This window comes from Malaclemys terrapin, chromosome 1 (assembly GCF_027887155.1).
Source record: "Malaclemys terrapin pileata isolate rMalTer1 chromosome 1, rMalTer1.hap1, whole genome shotgun sequence".
Taxonomy (NCBI): domain Eukaryota; kingdom Metazoa; phylum Chordata; order Testudines; family Emydidae; genus Malaclemys; species Malaclemys terrapin.
This window is the reverse complement of record NC_071505.1, coordinates 93,345,554-93,365,235: the sequence shown is the minus strand read 5'-3', so window position 1 is coordinate 93,365,235 and position 19,682 is coordinate 93,345,554. Positions and strand designations below refer to the sequence as shown.

Here is a 19,682-nt window from a genome sequence, read left to right as displayed (position 1 = left end):
TAACTTAGCCATGTCTCAGGAGTGGTATCCTAGGGTTACCTATAGTCAACTAGATGGTTCAGGATCAGAGTTCAGAAGCAGTTTGGTGAAGGTAGTTTCTCCCAAGAAGGCCACAACTTCATAACAAAGAACAATTTATTTTTTCCTTTACATACCATGTTACAGAACAATTCAGCTGAACACACAGAAGTGACAGGACACTTTATATGGAGATTTTTCCATTTTTAATATTTGGTTAAACAAAATACATCTCTGTAAACAAACCCAAGACAAGGCTATAACAAAACCAAACAAGCAAAAAAACAAACATGGGCTTCCCCACTCCTAAGCAGTGGGATTAGTCTGTTTCCCCTCCCTCTGTCACCACAGCACTATTCCCCAGGGATGTGATCATACAGTTTCCCTTTTCCTGAGCAGCTGGATCACACCCTTTCCCTGGGGGTTAAGCAGTGACATTAGATGCAAATATAGGGAGGCAGCCCTACAATGTTTTTAAAACATCTTTGCATATTGTGCACTGATCCATTGGCTTGCGGCGTCCATGCAAACAGGGTCTCTCCAAAGTGTGATTTTAATCAGCATAGAAAATTCTTTTGCTGTTGATTTTTTTTCCCTTCCCTTTTAGAAAATGGCTTCAAGTCATAAGCAGAATTCCTGCTTGTGATGTGTTTAAAAATTCTGCCAGCTGGTTTTGGTCACTGGAATGTGGTGGTAAGAAGGAAGTAGGGCTCTTGTAGAAATAGAAACATTGGGTTTGGACTGTAGAATGTGCAGAAGAGCCACTACCAATGTGTTGTCAGGAGGCTGCAGCATGGTGCCTGTAGGATGTCCAGGGTTGACCACACCATCACTCTTGTCCTGTTGCCACATGGCCTCTGTTTTCTGTTGCAAAGGGAAGGCTTTGGTGGTTTGTAAGTTTAGCTTCAGACACTGGCTTACCCAGGGTGGTTTCCATCACTGTTCTACGCTTGCTGTTATAACCGGGAGGACAGCATGTGCATTAGGAAATGAGACAAACAGTTGTAACATATCTTGACCAGGAAGAGTCAATAGTAGTGTGAAATTCATCCCAAACTCACCCTTTCCTCTTTCTGCTGCGGAAGGAATGATTAAACTACACCCAGCACCTGGTGGCATAGGAAAAAACACTGAGTGAAAGAATTCTACTCGAGTCTCCCTGTCTCTTAGTCACTTTTCTCTGCAGGAGGGAACAGAGGGTGAGGTGATTCAGCAGTCAGGGGAATGTCTGTCAGCCAAAACCGAAGTACTTTGTTCAGCTACCATGCTAGCCAATCTGCCTTTACCATCAGGAAGACTCTCTCATGAACCCTGTACGCATCTCTCCCAGTAACTGCTGATGACGACAGGAGGCAGAGAAATCTAGAATTGCAATGCCTCTCTTTGATTTTGCTTTGCGTAACTCCTAGTTTATTTGTAGAAGAGTTTCTCCACCCTCTTTCTTCCTCTCTCATGGCCATGGCTAGTCTTCCCCAGAGGAGGAAAATAAGAAGAAACGACTCCCTCCTTCCTCTTAAACACCTTCAGTTTTATTCCCTTCTCTGCAATCAGCTCCTGAACTAACAAGTGCACATACAGGAACAATTAAGATGTTATATACCGCACCAATGAAAACCCCCTACAAGCCTCCGGTGGCCTCTCTCACTCCAGATGTGATGCTTCTGCACCAGCCTAAACTTGTTACCACTTCTACTCCCTAATCAGCCTGCCCTGCACTATCCAAAGAAGCATCTAAGCCATCTGCATAACAAAAATCCCTAAAAACATTAGAGAAGAATCCCCCAACCTACCCCAAGAGTTTCTTTAAAGATAGGTTGTCCCTAACCCTTGGCACAAACCCTCACTAAACAGGAGATTCTACAGAGCACCATACCATTGCTAGTGTTCAACAGTTTCCTGAGAGTCCCCCATGATTTGCAAATTTATCCAGCATAGTTTGCTTTGGGGGTAGAGACTGTTTCAGAGAGGAGGCAGCATGCTTGACACCTTCCATCCAAAGAAGTTTTGTTAAGTCTGGAGGGAGTAGCGTCCAACCACAATTAGTCTTTAAGATATTGGGGGTATGGGGAAGAATCAGCAGAATGTTCCAAACACCTTATCCCCAAAGCTTATTTTAAAGAGCACTATGCAAGGTAATCAGTTTAAAAGCATAGAACTCCCTCTCCTCATTAAAAAGTGACTGGCTTCCTTCCTCCTCCATTTCGGCCCCCACGATACCCTATGACACTGTCCTATTGCACCATCAATACAGAAAGAAAAGAGACCAATGAAAGGAAGTTCCAGAGGAAAAGAGCTAGGGCACCCATTATCCAGGCCAGAGGACATCAGGGGGTTGTGGGGGGAGGGACTGGAGCTGTAGTGAGAAAGGACAGGGCAAATCCAGGTCACATGTCAGCTCTCCAGCTCTGATGTGCTTCCACCTCCTCTGGCACCACCAGCAGAAGTTCACAGTTCTTTCCTCTCAGCTGGTGTTTCAAAAATTTCCTGTGGAAATGGGAAGAAGGGCAAAAGTGAGGTGAAACAACAACAAAATCCAGAATAAGTAGTATTGGCTCTGCAAAGCCCTATAGGAGTAAAGACTTATTAAATAAGCAGATGTGACAACATACGTAGGAAGATAATAGGTGAAGAGGTCATTTTTTACAATCACTTTTCTTACAACTACATATTAAAATTCTAATTAGATCCATACACCACTTGGCAGGTTATTTCAGAACTACATGGGCATAGTTAACTTCATTATTAGAGTTTATACAAAAAAATCTTGCCCGTTCTCCAAGGACACGCACACCTATTCTTGTGAATTGGCAAGATGTTGCGCGACTGAAACAAACTGACCTCTTTAAGTTTCAGAGATCAGCAATCTCATCAATTTCAAAGCACTTCCCCCTCCTCCCCCCCAAGGTGGGGTGACTGGGAGGAAACAGAAGGATGACATGGTAAACCTAGTGACACAGAATGATTACTGGCAGTCTATGAACTGGGATCTGATGCATTTTTTTCAGCCTCTCTGACTCAGTGATTTATCCAATAGCAAAGATAGAAGGACAAATATGAAAATAAAAATTTTAAATTTCCCTTATATTTTGCCAAAAAAAGTTCCCAAAATGTTATACACAGGAATCATTCACTTAATGCTGAAATGCAACAATTTTGAGACTGAAACATTAACCATTCCAAACCAGCAGTATTAAGCAGCAATCATAGGAGTGAATTAATTCTCTACTGAAAGTTACACACATGGAATTTTAGGTTGTCAGGATGTCATTCAATTCACTAATTCTTGATTGGCATGACCAGCTCTACAGACGTTGCTAGAGCACAGTTCCCCGAACTGGAATCAATTTATCTGGGGCATCAAGGCTAATCATTATGGTTTTCGGCATGTGAGGAGCAAATACCACAAATCTTCATTAACCATGAACGGTAAGAACCACAATTTTACACTCTAATGTGAAAGACATGGAAAATTTAGCACAAGCACAGAAGTGCCACCTGGATCTCAGAAAGAACAGGAAAATGGGCAGAGGCTCATTAGCCATTGTAGAAATGGTTTAAGGAAAAAAGCTGCATTTTTCAAATTAAATCTTCTCTCTGTTGGACACACACAATAACTGACTATCAGTGGAACCCTAACAAGTGCTCCCCATCTAAAGAAACATGATAGAGCATGCTGGGTCGGTCCATTACAGGTGTCACCACAAATTAACCATCTGGGTTAATCTACAATCATCATGGTGACAAAACCAGCAGCCGTAGGAAGGAAGCCCAGGCTCTCCTGAACTTTGAAGTCTCCTATTAGCTAAATTGTTTTCTTAGCTTCACAGAAATGAGACACATGGGGTAAGATCCAGGAGGGGCATATGAATTTCATTCCCATTCTTCAGCCTTTGCTATCAGAATTCATGCCACTGTACCGTGGTGGTAAAGCATGAACTGTATTGTACCAGATACTAGGTGTTAAAGGCAGATGCTTAATTTGTAATAGGGCTAGGAGTAGGGGATTTTGATGGAAGGAGACTCACCTGAGCTCACTTTCACCTCCAATCCACTCTGGCATCTTGAGTTTGGAGTCGAGATTGTAGTAGGTGCCTCCCACCTCCCGGACGCAGATCCAGTGCTGTCGTTTAAGGGGGAGCTTCAGGGGACCCCAGCAGAGGCTGGAGGGCAGATTCATGATGAAGCCCATCACATTAGAGAGGGCAATGACATTAACATCCCTGGGCAAGCAGAGAGAGCAGAGATGGTATTCAGTTATTTCTCCTACTTCCTCGGTTATAAACCCTAGCACAAGGCAGCTATCTCCCAAACTATAGCAATTAAAAGCTAGTTCTTAGTACCTGCGCTTGTCCCACCAAACTGCTTCATAGCCTTTGGTCTGAAGCGCTGCCATGATGACATTCACATCGTAGTTTCCGTTTCCCAGCATGCTCTTCTTGTGTGGTGTCACCATGGTGTTGGGAGACAGTCTGTGAACACAAAGTGAAAGAATACTGTTGCAGGAGTTCATTGCATCCGTCTCCCAGGCTCACGCATCCATATTCTAGTTAGAAGTGGCACTGGTTGTTGTACCTGTATCCCATGCATTTTTAATACAAAGTTCAGCTGAAAGGTGAGGATTCAATGGGAAGGTTGTGCAATCCGATTTATTATACATCCTCACAGTTCAAAATCCCAATCGGACAACTGGCCGAGCCTGGCATCTTCAACCTGAACTAGTCTGTTCTCTCTTACCCAGCAGGCAGAGAAATTGACAAGGTATTGGTTCAGCCCTGACTAAAAAGGAAAAGGGTAATGTCATTTAGATGGGAAGCCTCCAAAGAGTACTGGTATTGACTGGGTCTGACCCTACTAAACTCATAAGAAAGGATGAGCTCACAGCACCCTAGAGTGGTTTGGCTGCTGGTATGTTTTCATGTTTGCCAAGGAAGAAGTACACATGTATATAAAATCCATCACTGTAGCATCTGGGAACCTATTAAAACAAGCAGTACCACCACTAGATGGACCAACTGTCAATGCTATTACAATAATAGCTCAACAGCTAAGCTTGCTGGTGAGTAAATCTCTCTTCGCTGCCATTTAAACATTCACTCAGAAGCTTGCCTAGACATTATTATTTGTTTGTATTATGATAGCACCGCAACAGCAGCCACAATCAGGATCAGGGTTCCATAATGTTATGTACTGTGCAAACATATAGGCAGACAGTCTCCCCACCAAAGAGCTTACAATCTCAATAAACAAGGCACAGGGCAAAGTGGGAAGGCATATATCATACAAGCAGGCCAGTTAGAGTGATGGTTGGCAAATATCCAGTTAATTACATTTTGTTATTGTTCTGTATTTTTTTTTTTTTTTTAATATGATTTGCAGTGAGGAGAAGGCAGGAAGGAATGAGGGAATAGGGAAGGGATGGAGGCAGCGAAAGGGAGAGGGGAGGAGTAACTGAGGAGGGCCAATAGCTGAGAAGTGCAGCTAACCGCAGAAGATCCATAAGAAAAAGGGGTGGGAGGCAGTTGGAGTAAGATAGTCAAATCAGCAGAGGTCAGATTGAAGAAATTAGTTTGATGACAACACTAGCATCCAAAGGTTGCTGCTTCCAGTGCTTCTGTGCCTGGCTCCAGCTGGAAAAGTCACCCACATATTAGCTCCATCCCCAGGAGCTCCTGCTCTTCCTCCCACATGGCTGGGGGAGCAGAGATGCCTGCTTGGTTCTTACACTGTGCCCTGAAGGCCATCAAACTTTGGTGGACAGCCAGATGGAACAACTTGTGCAGACTAAGGCTGTCCACTAAAAATACCCTGATGCTAGAGCATTCCACCATAAAGCCCTTGACACCAGGAGGGGAGAGGCAGCTTTTCACATAACTAGGTCCCAAGCCATCAGGGCCTAAGTGGGCAGCATTTTGCACTAACATAAGCTTCTTGGTAGTCTTCAGAGGCAGCCACAGTAGCTTATGTTGGCATAATCCAACCCAAAAGTGATGGGCCTATAAAAGGGAGGGAAGGCTTGAAATAAGGTGTTAATAGGAAAGGCTACTAATACTACTGGTGTGTTTCTGAGCAAGGGTCAAATTACTGCTTCTTTCAACATGGTCAGCATATTACTGTGCCAAAAAGAGAGGCAGCAACACTCACAAGTAATTATGGTCCCAAAACTTCAACTGGCTTTTACTGGTCATACAAAAGCTGCATATCACACGTAGTTGGCCACAACTCTTCCAGGATATCCACTTCCAACACTTAACTGTACTTCTTCAAGAATATTGACTCTGCATATTTACACTCATATGACATGCAGGCTGGTGCTGCTAAGCATCATGATAATAGAAATAATAGCACCTAGAAGCCCCAATCACAGACCAGAACCCCACTGTGCTAGGCGCTGTACAAACAAAACAAAACACACACACAAAAAGAGAACAAGACCCTGCCCCAGAGAGCTTACATTCTATAAACAGTGCCCACATTTATAAGAGAGCTGTAAGGCTACAACCACTTTTGTTCTTTCCGGAGGAGTAGAATTCAGAGAAGAAAAGGAAAGTGGGAAGGTTGTATAAATATGTGGAGGTAACATACAAACTGTTACCAGTGAGTAAAATTTCCTCTTTGAGAACTGCTTCTATGTATTCCTACTAGTGTGTGCACCTAGCATGTGGTGTAGAACCCACAGAGAGATCAGCTGAGTTTAATTACACAAGGAATGCAGAGCTGCACTCCCAAAACAGAGTATGCGATCTAGATTCCAAACTGTACAAATACAGCTGTGTACGTATACACGTAGAATTCCAGGTAGCTGTCCTACAGATTTATAAAATGGAATTGTTATGGAAGTATGTCACTGATGTGCAATAACCTTAATGGAGTAAGCCCCAAGACCATAAGGTACTGTCATCCTGACTAATCAGGTCTCAGAACACAAACTAGTCCTCTTTGACAGATGTTGTGTGTATATGCAAATAGAAGACTCGACATCTAGGGTATGCAATCTAACTTCTTGTGAATAGGAATAAGGTCTGAAGAAGAATACCAGGACATGAGGTCCATACCAGGTCTAATCCAGATGGAAGTCTGGTCCCAAATTTTGCAATATATTTGGGATGAATATGTAGGACACATTTTGTCTCTATGGAATACAATGAAGGGGGGTTCAACTATTAAAGCCTGCAATTCAATAACTCTTCTTGTAGATGTGATTACAGTTACAAAGGCCGTCTTTGGTGACTGGTAAGGACTCAAAGGGTAAGTCATTAGTTTTGTCACCACCAAGTTCGGATCCCATGTTCAATAAGTTCATTGTTTGGTGCGGATACATTCACTAAACCTCTAGGGAATCTAATGACACAGTGAGATGATTGAAGACAGTGGAACGGTCACCTGAAGCACAGTATGCTGAAGATGGCATGTAGTTCTTCAACCTCTCCTTGCCTTCAGTTAAGTTCAGCAAGTAATCCAAGATAGATACAATGGAGGCAAAGCACGGAGACAGGTTATTTTCCACTGCCCATATGCAAAACCTCTTCCACTTCTGAGAAAGATCTTTCAACACAGAAGCCAAGTCCAATAGAAATGCATCCGTGATTAAGTTCTGTTCCTGTGCTGGAACAAAACCACCAGCACTTTTCATTGCGGACTACTGATGGACAGCTCCACTTCTTGATCAGTATGTTAATTATGGTCCATTTTGAAGACTACTCATTATAGTATTGTAGTCTGATTTAAGATTGGAAAAGAAAATGTGTTACAGTCAATCAAAGAAAGATATATGGGTGAGCCGGATACCATTCTCATGGGACTGCTGCTGTGTCTCAGAAGAGTAGCCATGGGAAAAACACATCCCTGCTCATTGATACAGAACACTGCTATTGTGTTGTCAGCATATGGGGGCTACACAAACCTTGATCAATGGCAAAAAGGACTTTAGGTCACGTCCCCTGACATGAAGTTCCAGAACATTTATTTACATGGAGCTTGGCTTCTCACATATTCCAGACTATCAGATTCTGGTAATGGACCTCCAGCCTAAATTAGATTAATCTGCAATGACTACTATGGATAGAGATGGAGAATCAAAGGGGATTCCCTTTAGTATATTGATGGAGTTAAGTGACTTTCAGAGTAGTATTCACAAGCGCTCCCATGAAAATGTAGGAAAAGCATAAAATACTTTGAATTTTATCATAAAATCAAGACTATTGACTGGATTATTTCTTTTCATATTTAAACAAAAAACTCCATATTTAAAAAAGTTATCCAAAACTGCTGCAGGATTTGCACCACAGTGTGTCAGATCACAGGGACCTAGCTGCAGAATTTAGATCCAGCTTGCCAGAGTATACAGGACCTTGCCTGTGTGTGTGAAAATATAAAGGCAATAATATTTCATTCATAAATGAACACCAAGAATCACTCATTTGATCACAGAACACCACAGGAAGTAGACATAGGCTCTAACTTGCAGCTGTTTAGAAGTTTTTGGACAGAACTACATCAAATTTTTTTCATTCTGACCCGTATTTCAGTCCTCTCCTACCCTCCCCACTCTCAGGCCAACCACATGACCACAAGGCAAACAAAGTATTTTGATGGGAATAATTTACCTTTTAAAAAACAGGAAGGGAGAAATTTGGGAAACACTAGGAAAGAGCATTGGGGAGGGAGAGACAATTACGGCTGGCCAATACATAAGGGCATCTGCAACTGAGTCCTTGCACCCCAAAGCGACAGCCTGAACAGTATGAGGGACAGGAAATGGTGTGTGGTGTGGTGGTGGGGAAATAAGGATTTTTCCATTAATATAGGAGATGTGTGACAGAATAGAGAAGATGCCATGTCCAGCCTTCAGTAGTGTCAGATTCTGAACAACCTCCCTCTCCCCCTTGCCACTCACACAAAGGGTATTTCAGATACTCATCCCAGCAATAAAGTGCAAAAAGGGAACTAACAATGCCAGTGCAGGGTGCTCCCTACCTCTGGAAAATCTCTTGCAGTGTTTCCCGGGTGAAGGCGTTGCTGTCCTGGAAGACATTATTGAGGGCATGGAGAGCACACAGCTCCCTACGCTGTTTCTCATGGTAAATACGCAGTGGTGCCAGCTGTGGTGGCTCAGGAGACTCTGATTTGGTTTTGTCACCTTTCCATGGCACGCAACTCATTTTTTCATAGGGTTGTTGTGGGAAGATAGTGAGAAACAGAGGAGTCTGAAGTTTCTCCCCCACCTCCGCAATCAAAACAAGAGCCCACTGATCCCTTCTTTTACAGGCAAATCCTGCTTCCAGCTGGCAAACCCTCTTGTGCTTCAGTTTGTTTAGTAATGGATTGCTTGCAAAAATCACGTAGGAATCTGTAACATTTTTTCCCTCCCTCCCTCCCTCCTCCCCCACCCCATAAAAAGTTGCTGTTGGGGTATTTCCTTCCCTCTGTCTCCTCCCCAAAAATATCAAAATAAGATTTAAATCCGCTTAGCATCAGGATACCAGCTGGAATTTATCACATCGCTCCTTTTCTTCCATCTCCTTTGGTCTGTTGCGCCGCTAAAAAGGGTCCAGAGCAGGCTGGGAAGAAATGCCCACCCCCAGGAAGCTAAACTAGTTAGGATGAGACTAGTCTGAGAGGCCGTTTGCAGGAGCCTCGGGGGCGTCTCAGCTGCCTTTCTCCATCCCTTTGGGAGTGGCTGTGTCCTGAAAAGCAGATGCCAAGGGCTGGGGAGGGAAGCGGCCTCTTGCAAGGCGTGAGGGCGGGAGCTCCTCGCCAAGTCCTGCCACGCTCCTAAGCAGGGAAGAGAAGCCTCGATTAGCGCGTCGGAAAAAGCAGTGGCACAAAGCGCATCGGGCCAGGGCAGGTTCCCGTGGGGCGGGGGGGGGGGATGGGAGCCCGCTCGAGGCATTTCTACCCCGATGCCCCCGGAGAGCAGCGGGAGCGGGCAGCCCCCACACGCTGGCGCCGAGTGCCAGGGCGCCCCCCACCAGCGCGGCCCTGAGGCACCGTGCGGCCGGGGAGCGCTCGCCCCGCGCGGGGGGCGGCAGCGGGGCAGGGCCCGTTCCCCCGGGGGAGGGGGCGCTCCCCACATGAGGGCGAAGCCCGAGGAGAGCCGGGGCACGGCGGGACCGGGCGGCTCCCCAGGGCGGGGAGATGCAGCGGCCGCGGTGTCCCGCTCCCGGGGAGCCCCCTACTCACCGCCTGCCGGCCCCGGATCAACAGCCACCCCCAGGTGTCCCCGCGCACGCGCGCGGCCAACCCGCCCCGCGTAAGGCGCGTGCTCTGGCCCTGCCCCGCACACGCTTACGCAGCCTCAACGCTCAGGGCGCCGTTCCATGCGCGGGATGACGTCACCGCAATCTGCTCGCCTCATGTCCCGCAGCTGTGCCGAGTGCTGACCCGACTCCCCGGGGCCAGGGAGCACGAGCCTGCGCGGTGCCCTGCCGGTGCATAGAGCCTGCAGACTGGCCAGGGGTTAGTCACCCACTGCATCAGCCTGTGTTGCTTGGTGCCCTGCTAGTGTATCGACCTTACAGGCCGCCGTGGATTACGGACCCCTTGTATTGGCCTGTTACTCTGCACGGTGCCTTGCCACTGCACAGAGTTTGAGATGCAGCCCGGGCAGGAGCTGGACTCTCAGCACCACCATTTAACAGCTCCTGTAGCCATGCATGGTGCTTTGGGTTTGCACAGAGACTACAGCCTATGGATAGCTCAGAGACCCCCTTGCTCTAGCTCTCACAGTCTTCACACTGTTCTGGGATTGCATCCATTGGAAGCCCAAAGCAGGAATATTTTGTGAGGCCGCCCATACACAATGCCTTAATAAAAAGTGAATAGGGGGGCCCATTTTGCTGTTTGGAGCCTAAGCAATTGCTTAGTCTAATTATACCTAGTGCCAGCTCTGGGTTGCATAGATACTAGAATCATAGAATATTAGGGTTAGAAGAGACCTCAGGAGGTCATCTAGTCCAATCCCCTGCTCAAAGCAGGACCAACACCAACTAAATCATATTGCAGCTTTCTAACTCTGACCCTTTCTGTTTCCTCCTTTTGCACATCCCCCCTTCATATGTGATGTAACTAACATGCAATAACAGTAATACTTTCTACTGTGGTGATGAACCCTGAAGAAGAGTGTGAGTAATTTGTTGTTGCTGGGTTGCAGTTTTCTTTATTTTTAAATTAAACCAATGTCTGGAATGTTGCAAGCACAGTTCTGGCAGAGAGCTCATATCTGGATAACATGCTTAACCCTTTCGATACCTCTGGATTTACAGTGGGAACATCTTAAACTGGCAAATACACAATCTGCATATATGGCTCAGCCCTAACCTGGAGTTACTTCTCTGGGGTCAAGTATCAGGGGGTAGCCGTGTTAGTCTGTATCTACAAAAACAACAAGGAGTCTGGTGGCACCTTAAAGACTAACAGATTTATTTGGTTTCAGAGTAGCAGCCGTGTTAGTGTGTATCTGCAAAAAGAAGAACAGGAGTACTTGTGGCACCTTAGAGACTAACAAATTTATTAGAGCATAAGCTTTCGTGGACTACAGCCCACTTCTTCGGATGCATATATGCCACAAGTACTCCTGTTCTTTTTGCGGATATAGACTAACACGGCTGCTACTCTGAAACCTTTTAATGATATTACAATCTGGGAGCATTATAATTCTGTTGGCAAGTTAATGATAGAAGGTAAGGTGGTGTCATTTGATTTGTAAAAATCTACAAAAACATTATTTCAATGGTGTCACCCTCTGCAGCATAACAAAGGGGACTCAATCCCTGCCTTCACCACACATTCTCAGCTCCAGGCCCTCTGGGTGGAGGAAATGTTGATAGTATAATGTTGTTGGAACTGGGTTGAGTTGGGTATCATTTGAAAGCCCTTTCTCCCATGAACACAATGGTACCAAACGTGACAAACCCATGTATTTGTACCTGCTCCTGTATTTTCCACTTCATGCATCTGATTCGGTGGGTTCTAGCCCACGAAAGCTTATGCCCAAATAAAATACATGCAGCCCTCACATAATTAAACTGTGACCATCAACTGACAGTACTGTGTTATTAGTTAATGCTCAGAATATGATAGCTGATTGATTTTTTTTTAATGTTGCAGATTACTGTGCATGGAAGGAGTGCTTCAACTTGATTTGCCATCATCAGCAAAAAAAGAAAGGTTCTATGGTATTGATTATCAGCTCTGTTTATTACACCAAAAGAGTTGTAATGAGGCACTAGTTATGATGTCCGCATGCAGCCAGAAGTTACTGGAATCAATCCACAAATGTATGCACAAAGTTACATAACGTATATTACATAACATAATGATAATCCCAAAGTAATTTATTACAAAATCTGTGTTTTTTCTTTGGTCTTGATCATTTTTAGGCATCAATGGAGAGACAAAGATTACTGACTAGTAGCTGAATCTTTGGAGAATACTAGTGCAGAGGACCTGGGGCCATGGTGAGGACCATGGGGCCAGGTGAGGAAGAACCGAATATGTGGGGGATGGACAGAGTGGGGCACATGGGGCTGCTGGAGAGTTATATAGTCTTGTGTTCAGAAAGGCTTGTGAGAGGGACAGATTGGGGCAGGGGCACAGGAGCTACTGAGGTAACAGCCAGGGGCTGAATTGGAGTAGGGGTGCAGGGACACAGGGGAACCAGGAGGTGCAAGGACACATGGGGACAGAAGGGAGGAAGGTGTCTGAGTGGGGGTGCAGGAGGGTAGGAGTGGCTGAGTGGGAATGCAGGGACACATGGGGACAGGGGAAGCGGGGTGGCTGAGTGGGGGTGCAGGGACACATGAGGGAGTGGGGTGCATGGACATATGGGGACGGGAGGCATGCAAGGACACATGGGGACAGGGGCAGATGTGCCTGATTGAATGAGAGAGGCTAGGGGTCAGCCCGGGTCTGTGTGGGGCAGCCTCCCCAACTCCTTAACAATCTCTCCCCCTGCCCCCCAAAAAACTTGTTCCATATTTCTCCCACCCACACCCAACAACCTTTCAGGTTCACTCCCAGGTTCTTTCCCAGCAATTACTTCCCTCTCCCTCAGCTCCTTTGTTTGTTACCCCTGACTTCCCCAAGCCTTTGCACTGCTTCTAGGGGTGCGGGAAATACGTTTCTGTATTGTAGTTTAAATGCATTATTATTCAAAGTTCTGTATTAATATGCCTAGTAAGGAATCTCTTTGTCAAGAAACATTTCCTGAATCTTTTTTTTTCTCTGTATTGTTACAGCCATACTTGTTGACAGGTATTTTGAAATAAATTACCAAAATAATTGAAACTGGCATGATTATATTGTATTATTTAGACAAATAAAATATTGTGTGCAGAATTTTTAATTGTTTGGTGCAGAATTCCCCCAGGAGTAAATAAAGTATTCATAAGCAGCTGATCAATATGCTTACAAATAGGCCAGACCTATGGGGAACCATCTCATCCTAGCATGCTCCAGCCTGATCAGGTAGGGTCTGACAAAGAACCCTCAAAATCACAACTCTTTTATATAGGGTGACCATATAGAAAGTGTGAAAAATCGGGACAAGGGGTGGAGGGTAATAGGCACCTATATAAGAAAAAGTCCCGAATATCGGGACTGTCCCTATAAAATCGGGACATCTGGTCACCCTACTTTTATACCCTTTAACTAACAAATGATGTCAGAGCCAATTACCACTTTAGCTAACAAATCAATTCAAGACAGTTCCCCCCTTTATTTAGATAACATTTACAATCTCTTTTCTCCCCAAGGCCTTTTCTCCTTATCTCTTCCCCTCCTGCCTGCTGACCAACAGCTTTTTTGTCACACCTCAGTTCCCATAGGTTTTACTTTTAAGCTAATACTGATATGTGTGGTGAGAATGTCCATGTTGATTCCTTTCACAGGCACCGGCTTCCTCCGGGCCCTGAGGATGCTTAACCCCCCACTCTGCCCCAGGCCCTGCACCTATCCGACCCCAACCTCCCACCCCCACCCCATCTCTTCCTACCCTTGCTCCACCCCAGGCCATATTCCCACCCCACCCCTTCTCCCAAGCCTCCACCCCTGCCCCACCTCTTCCTGCCCAGTTCTGCCTCCTCCCCCAAGCGTGCCTCATAGATTCATAGATTCTAGGACTGGAAGGGACCTCGAGAAGTCATCGAGTCCAGTCCCCTGCCCGCATGGCAGGACCAAATACTGTCTAGACCATCCCTGATAGACATTTATCTAACCTACTCTTAAATATCTCCAGAGATGGAGATTCCACAACCTCCCTAGGCAATTTATTCCAGTGTTTAACCACCCTGACAGTTAGGAACTTTTTCCTAATGTCCAACCTAGACCTCCCTTGCTGCAGTTTAAGCCCATTGCTTCTTGTTCTATCCTTAGAGGCTAAGGTGAACAAGTTTTCTCCCTCCTCCTTATGACACCTTTTAGATACCTGAAAACTGCTATCATGTCCACTCTCAGTCTTCTTTTTTCCAAACTAAACAAACACAATTCTTTCAGCCTTCCTTCATAGGTCATGTTCTCAAGACCTCTGGACCCTCTCCAATTTCTCCACATCTTTCTTGAAATGCGATGCCCAGAACTGGACACAATACTCATCCCCCAAGCACACCTCCCCGCTCCTCTCCCCTCCCCCCCGCACCTCCTGCATACAACAGAACAGTTGATTGCAGTGGGCAGGAGACGGTGGGAGGGAGGGGGAGGACTTATTTGGCCAGGCTGCCGGCGGACGGGAGGCACTGGGGGGGTGGGAGTTGGCTGCCGATGGGTGCTAAGCTCCCACTAATCTTTTTCCGTGGGTTGCTCCCAGACAGGATATAGAGCCTTTCACCCCCTAGGTCATTGATTCCATTACAATCCCAAACTAGACATGATTTCAAAATGTTACCATACAATGGCTGCTCAGTATCCTAATATGCAGTGTTAGGGATTTCAATACAATTACTAGTGAAACAGGACTGAAAACCAATACCACATTTAGCAATAATGTATTCCCCATGTTGGCAGTCTCAGCTCAGTCTCAGACTAAATGAGCTACTGAAAATTAAATCTCTTTTTACACAATCATAGAATCATAGGACTGGAAAGGACCTCGAGAGATCATCTACTGTAGTCTCCTGCACTCAGGGGACTAAGTATTATCTAGACCATCCCTGACAGGTGTTTGTCTAACCTGCTCTTGAAAATCTCCAGTGATGGAGATTCCACAACCTCCCTAGGCAATTTATTCCAGTGCTTAACTACCCTGACAGTTAGGAAGTTTTTCCTAATGTCCAACCTAAACCACCCTGGCTGCAATTTAAGCCTATTGCTTCTTGTCCTATCGTCAGAGGTTAACGAGAAGAATTTACCTCCCTTCTCCTTTTAATAATCTTTTATGTACTGCAAAACTGTTATCAGGTCCCCTCTCAGTCTTCTCTTTTCTAAATGAAACAAACCCATTCTTTTCAATCTTCCCTCATAGGTCATGTTTTCTAGACCTTTAATCATTTTTGTTGCTCTCTTCTGGACTTTCTCCAATTTGTCCATATCTTTCCTGAAATGTGGTGCCCAGAACTGGGCACAATATTCTAGCTGAGGCCTAATCAGCACAGAGTAGAGCGGAAGAATTACTTCTCATGTCTTGCTTACAACACTCCTGCTAATACACCCCAGAATGATGTTTGCTTTTTTTTGCAACAGTTTTACACTGTTGACGCATATTTAGCTTGTGATCCACTATGACCTCCAGATCCTCTTCCGCAGTACTCGTTCCTAGACACTCATTTCCCATTTTGTATGTGTGCAACTGATTGTTCCTTCCTTAGTGGAGTACTTTGCATTTGTCCTTATCAAATTTCATCCTATTTACTTCTAACTGTTTCTCCAGTTTGTCCAGATCATTTTGAATTTTAACCCTAACCTCAAAGCACTTGCAACCCCTTCCAGCTTGGTACTGTCTGCAAACTTTATAAGTGAACTCTCTATGCCATTATTTAAGTCATTGATGAAGATATTGAACAGAACTGGACCCAGAACTGATCCCTGTGGGACCCCACTTGATATGCCCTTCCAGCTTGACTGTGAACCACTGATAACTACTCTCTGGGAACAGTTTTCCAACTAGATATGCACCCACCTTATAGTAGCTCTATCTAGGTAGTATTCCCCTTGTTTGTTTATGAGTAAGTCTTGTGAGACAGTATCAAAAGCCATATTAAAGTCAAGATATACCACATCCACTGCTTCCCCCCATCCAAAAGGCGTGTTACCCTCTCAAAGAAAGCTATTAGGTTGGTTTGACATGATTTGTTCTTGACAAATATAAGTAACAGTCAGCATGTCTTATTATCTTCAAGGTGTTTGCAAATTGATTGCTTAATTATTTGCTCCATCATCTTTCCGGGTACTGAAGTTAAGCTGACTGTTCTGTAATTCCCCCGGTTGCCCTTATTTCCCTTTTTATAGATTGGCACTATATTTGCCCTTTTTCAGTCCTCTGGAAATCTCTCCTGTCTTCCATGACTTTTGGAAGATAATTGGTAATTGGCTCAGCTATCTCCTCAGTCAGTTCCTTGAGTATTCTAGGATGTATTTCATCAGGCCCTGGTGACCTGAAGACATCTAACTTGTCTAAGTAATTTTTAACTTGTTCTTTCCCTATTTTAGCCTCTGATCCTACCTCATTTTCACTGGCATTCACTATTGTTATGCAGACAAAACTACACCGGATCGTTTTAGGGGGCAAGACAAAGATGCCACATTTATTATGATAACACAATTTGATTTATGATCAATAACTAATACCTATACACACACACACACACATCCACACACACACACACATCCATCAGATGTTCTGCAGCTGCTGTATAGTTACCAGTCCTGAACATAGCTTGAGTTCGTGGCTTGAGTTCGCAGCTTGGGTTTGTAGCTTGTGATGGCTAACTGGCCAGGAAAGCTGGGCACAAGGAAGGGCTGGGTCTCTGTTGGGCATGCACCGATGCCCTTCCATGTTGGCAGCAGAATGTTACCCTCCAAAGTCTTCCATCTCACCCATCCTTTTCGTAGGCTTTAGTTTGAATCCAGAGTCTATGGGTCTTGCTGTGTCACGCTGCCTCTGGGTTTGGTGGTTGATCACTCGTCAATTGCAGACACGACTTTCAGCCTCAGACCTGGCTTTGATCTTCTATTGTACCTTTGTTCTTTTCTTTTTAGAGTGGACTCTTCTTACTTTGTTAGGGCTCTTGTCTGCATCTTCAGCGGTTGGTGTTTGAACTCTATTTCATCAGGACAGGCTGGTGTTGGAGGTTGATTCCATCATCCATACATACCTCATTCACACATCTAAACTAAACTAATAAGATTACAGCAGGGTTTTGCAAAAATGAAGGTTGCAGCGTGCTTACAAAATGGAGTAAGCGTTTGTAAAATGGAGTTTGAATTTACAATATGGCAAACAGTGAACAGAAGTAGACAAGTGTAGTGAATGGCAAACAGTGAACAGAAGTTACAATACTGAAACAGCGCAAGTCTCAGTGATTTAAGCAGGAATTGGATTGACAGTGAAACTTACAAGGGCAACTGGCTATGGCTCTTAACAAGCATCTTAATTTTATGAATGTTGTTTCATTCATAAAACTTTACTTATGAAGTTACATTAATAAAGAGGACAATTAAAAACAATTTCATACATCAGTTCTACACTATGTTAAACGTCCAATCATTACTAACCTTTTTGGTGAAAACTGAAACAAAAAAGTCATTTGGCACTTCTGCTATTTCCACATTTTCTGTTATTGTCCCCCCTCCTCCCCCATTAAGTAATGGGCCTACCCTGTCCTTGGTCTTCCTCTTACTTCTAACGTATTTGTAGAATGTTTTCTTGAAGTTGGGAGGATGTCTGTTTCAAAGAATGAGATAAGGGAAGGTTTCTAAAAGGAGGGCCTCTGACTGATTGGGTGACTACAGATGGTTTTCTCTCGACAAAAAGAATCTGTCTTAAAAGGAACCATAGGCACCGACTCCGTGGGTGCTCCAGCCCTGGACCACCCATGGAAAAAAATTAGTGGGTGCTTAGGACCCACTGGCAGCTAAGCTCCTCCTCTCCCACCAGCGCCTCCTGGCAGCCCCACTGATCAACTCCTCCCCCTCCTTCCCAGCGCCACCCGCCTGCCTCCCATGGATCAGCTGTTCTGTGGTGTGCAGGAGGCACTGGAAGGGAGGAGGAGGAGCGGGGATGAGGCATGCTCTGGGAAGGGGGCAGAACTGGGCAGGAAGAGGTGGTGTGGGGGTGGGGCTTGGGAGAAGAGATGAAGTGGTGGCTGGGCCTGGGGCAGGAGGTTGGTGTGCAGGAGGTGCAGGCTCTGGGAGGGAGTTTGGGTACAGGAGGGGGCTCAGGCTGGAGCAGGAGTTGGGTGCAGGAGAAGGTGAGGAGTGTGGGTTCTTGGAGGGAGTTTGGGTGCAGGAGGGGGATCAGGGTGGGGGTAGGGGTGCGGGAGGGAGTGTGGGCTCCAACTGGGCAGTGCTTACCTCAGACGGCTCCCAGAAGTGACCGACTTGTCCCTGTGGCTCCTAGGCTCAGGGGTGGCCAGGTGGCTCTGCGCACTGCCCCTGCTTGCAGGCACTGCCCCCGCTTGCAGGCACTGCCCCCACAGCTCCCACTGGCTGCGGTTTCTGACTAACGGGACCTGCGGAGCCAGCACTCAGGGCGGGAACAGTGCGCGAAGCCTCTCTGATTGCCCCTGCACTTAGGTGCCACAGTGACATGGCTGCTTCGGGGAGCCACACGGAGTCAGGGCAGGTAGGGAGCCTGTCTTTGCCCTGCTGTGCCGCCAACTGGACTTTTGGCCTATTAAAATCTCCTGGATTGCTTTCAATAGCAAACGGGAGATTGAGTCTGATTCTGGGAGACTCCCGGCCAATGCAGGAGGGTTGGCAACCCTAAGACTACACCATCTCTTATAACACTGAGCTGTTTTCTTTGTGGGTAGAAGCTGCATTGGCTGCTCAGTGGAGCAGCTGGTAGGGACGGAGTTTGCGGTGGTAACATGGGAGGTACTGTTGTCCATTGTAAAAACAGAAGTTGATCTGGGAAGGTCATCCTCCTCAAAATTGAGGGATTTACGGCCATCAGCTTTCATAGAGGTCACAGGCTAGTCAGAGGGGGCAATGTGAAGTTTATCAACACTGGCTTTACACTAATGAAAAGGTCTGGGACAGAGATTAGCCCTGACCTTTCTGGGTCCCCAAAATCATGGAGGTGGCAGGGGAGAAGCAGCTTAGTCAAGCTCTGACAGAGTCATTGCATCAGAATAAAGTGGTTCCAGCAGATTTATTTCAGCCCCATGTCATCAGCATCTGCCAAAGGACGAAGTCAGCTCATCCCACACGGGAAATCCCCACAGACTGCAGGCCCAGAGTGTGTGTCTTCTCACTTGATTGGTTCCTCCATAGGTCTGTCAGAAAAGCCTACTCTCTTATTGGTTAGCTAGGAAATGTAAATGACTGGTTTTACTTTTTGGGGGAAACCTTTGACCCAACTCTCTGTCCCATGATAGGCGGAGATTCAGGGCCCACCCCTCTTTCTAAATCTCTTGTTTGATTGGCGCAGAGTGTTTCTCGTCATGCCTTTCTCCTCTTCAATTGGTCACAAGGCAGTTAACACGTAGAGCGCGCTCTGTGTTTGTGAGGAT

General features: G+C 45.7%; 1 protein-coding gene across 1 annotated transcript; it reads right to left on the bottom strand.

Annotated features, from left to right (window-relative positions):
- Nucleotides 1-121: 121 nt before the first annotated feature.
- Nucleotides 122-9,457, bottom strand: JOSD1 (Josephin domain containing 1). The gene is made up of 4 exons (XM_054031472.1): nucleotides 8,992-9,457; nucleotides 4,359-4,487; nucleotides 4,044-4,238; nucleotides 122-2,502 (listed from the first exon to the last, which is right to left on the bottom strand). Exons 1-4 carry the CDS (start codon nucleotides 9,174-9,176, stop codon nucleotides 2,403-2,405), a joined length of 609 nt encoding a protein of 202 aa, XP_053887447.1. The 5' UTR covers nucleotides 9,177-9,457; the 3' UTR covers nucleotides 122-2,402.
- Nucleotides 9,458-19,682: the final 10,225 nt, after the last annotated feature.

Coding starts and splice junctions, on each gene's coding strand:
- JOSD1 (XM_054031472.1), bottom strand. CDS start 9,176: ATGAGTTGCGTGCCATGGAAAGGTGACAAAACCAAATCAGAGTCTCCT. Junction 4,488..8,991: donor CTGCAAGAGATTTTCCAGAG/GTAGGGAGCACC, acceptor TTGTGTTCACAG/ACTGTCTCCCAACACCATGG. Junction 2,503..4,043: donor GGAGGTGAAAGTGAGCTCAG/GTGAGTCTCCTT, acceptor CCATTTCCACAG/GAAATTTTTGAAACACCAGC.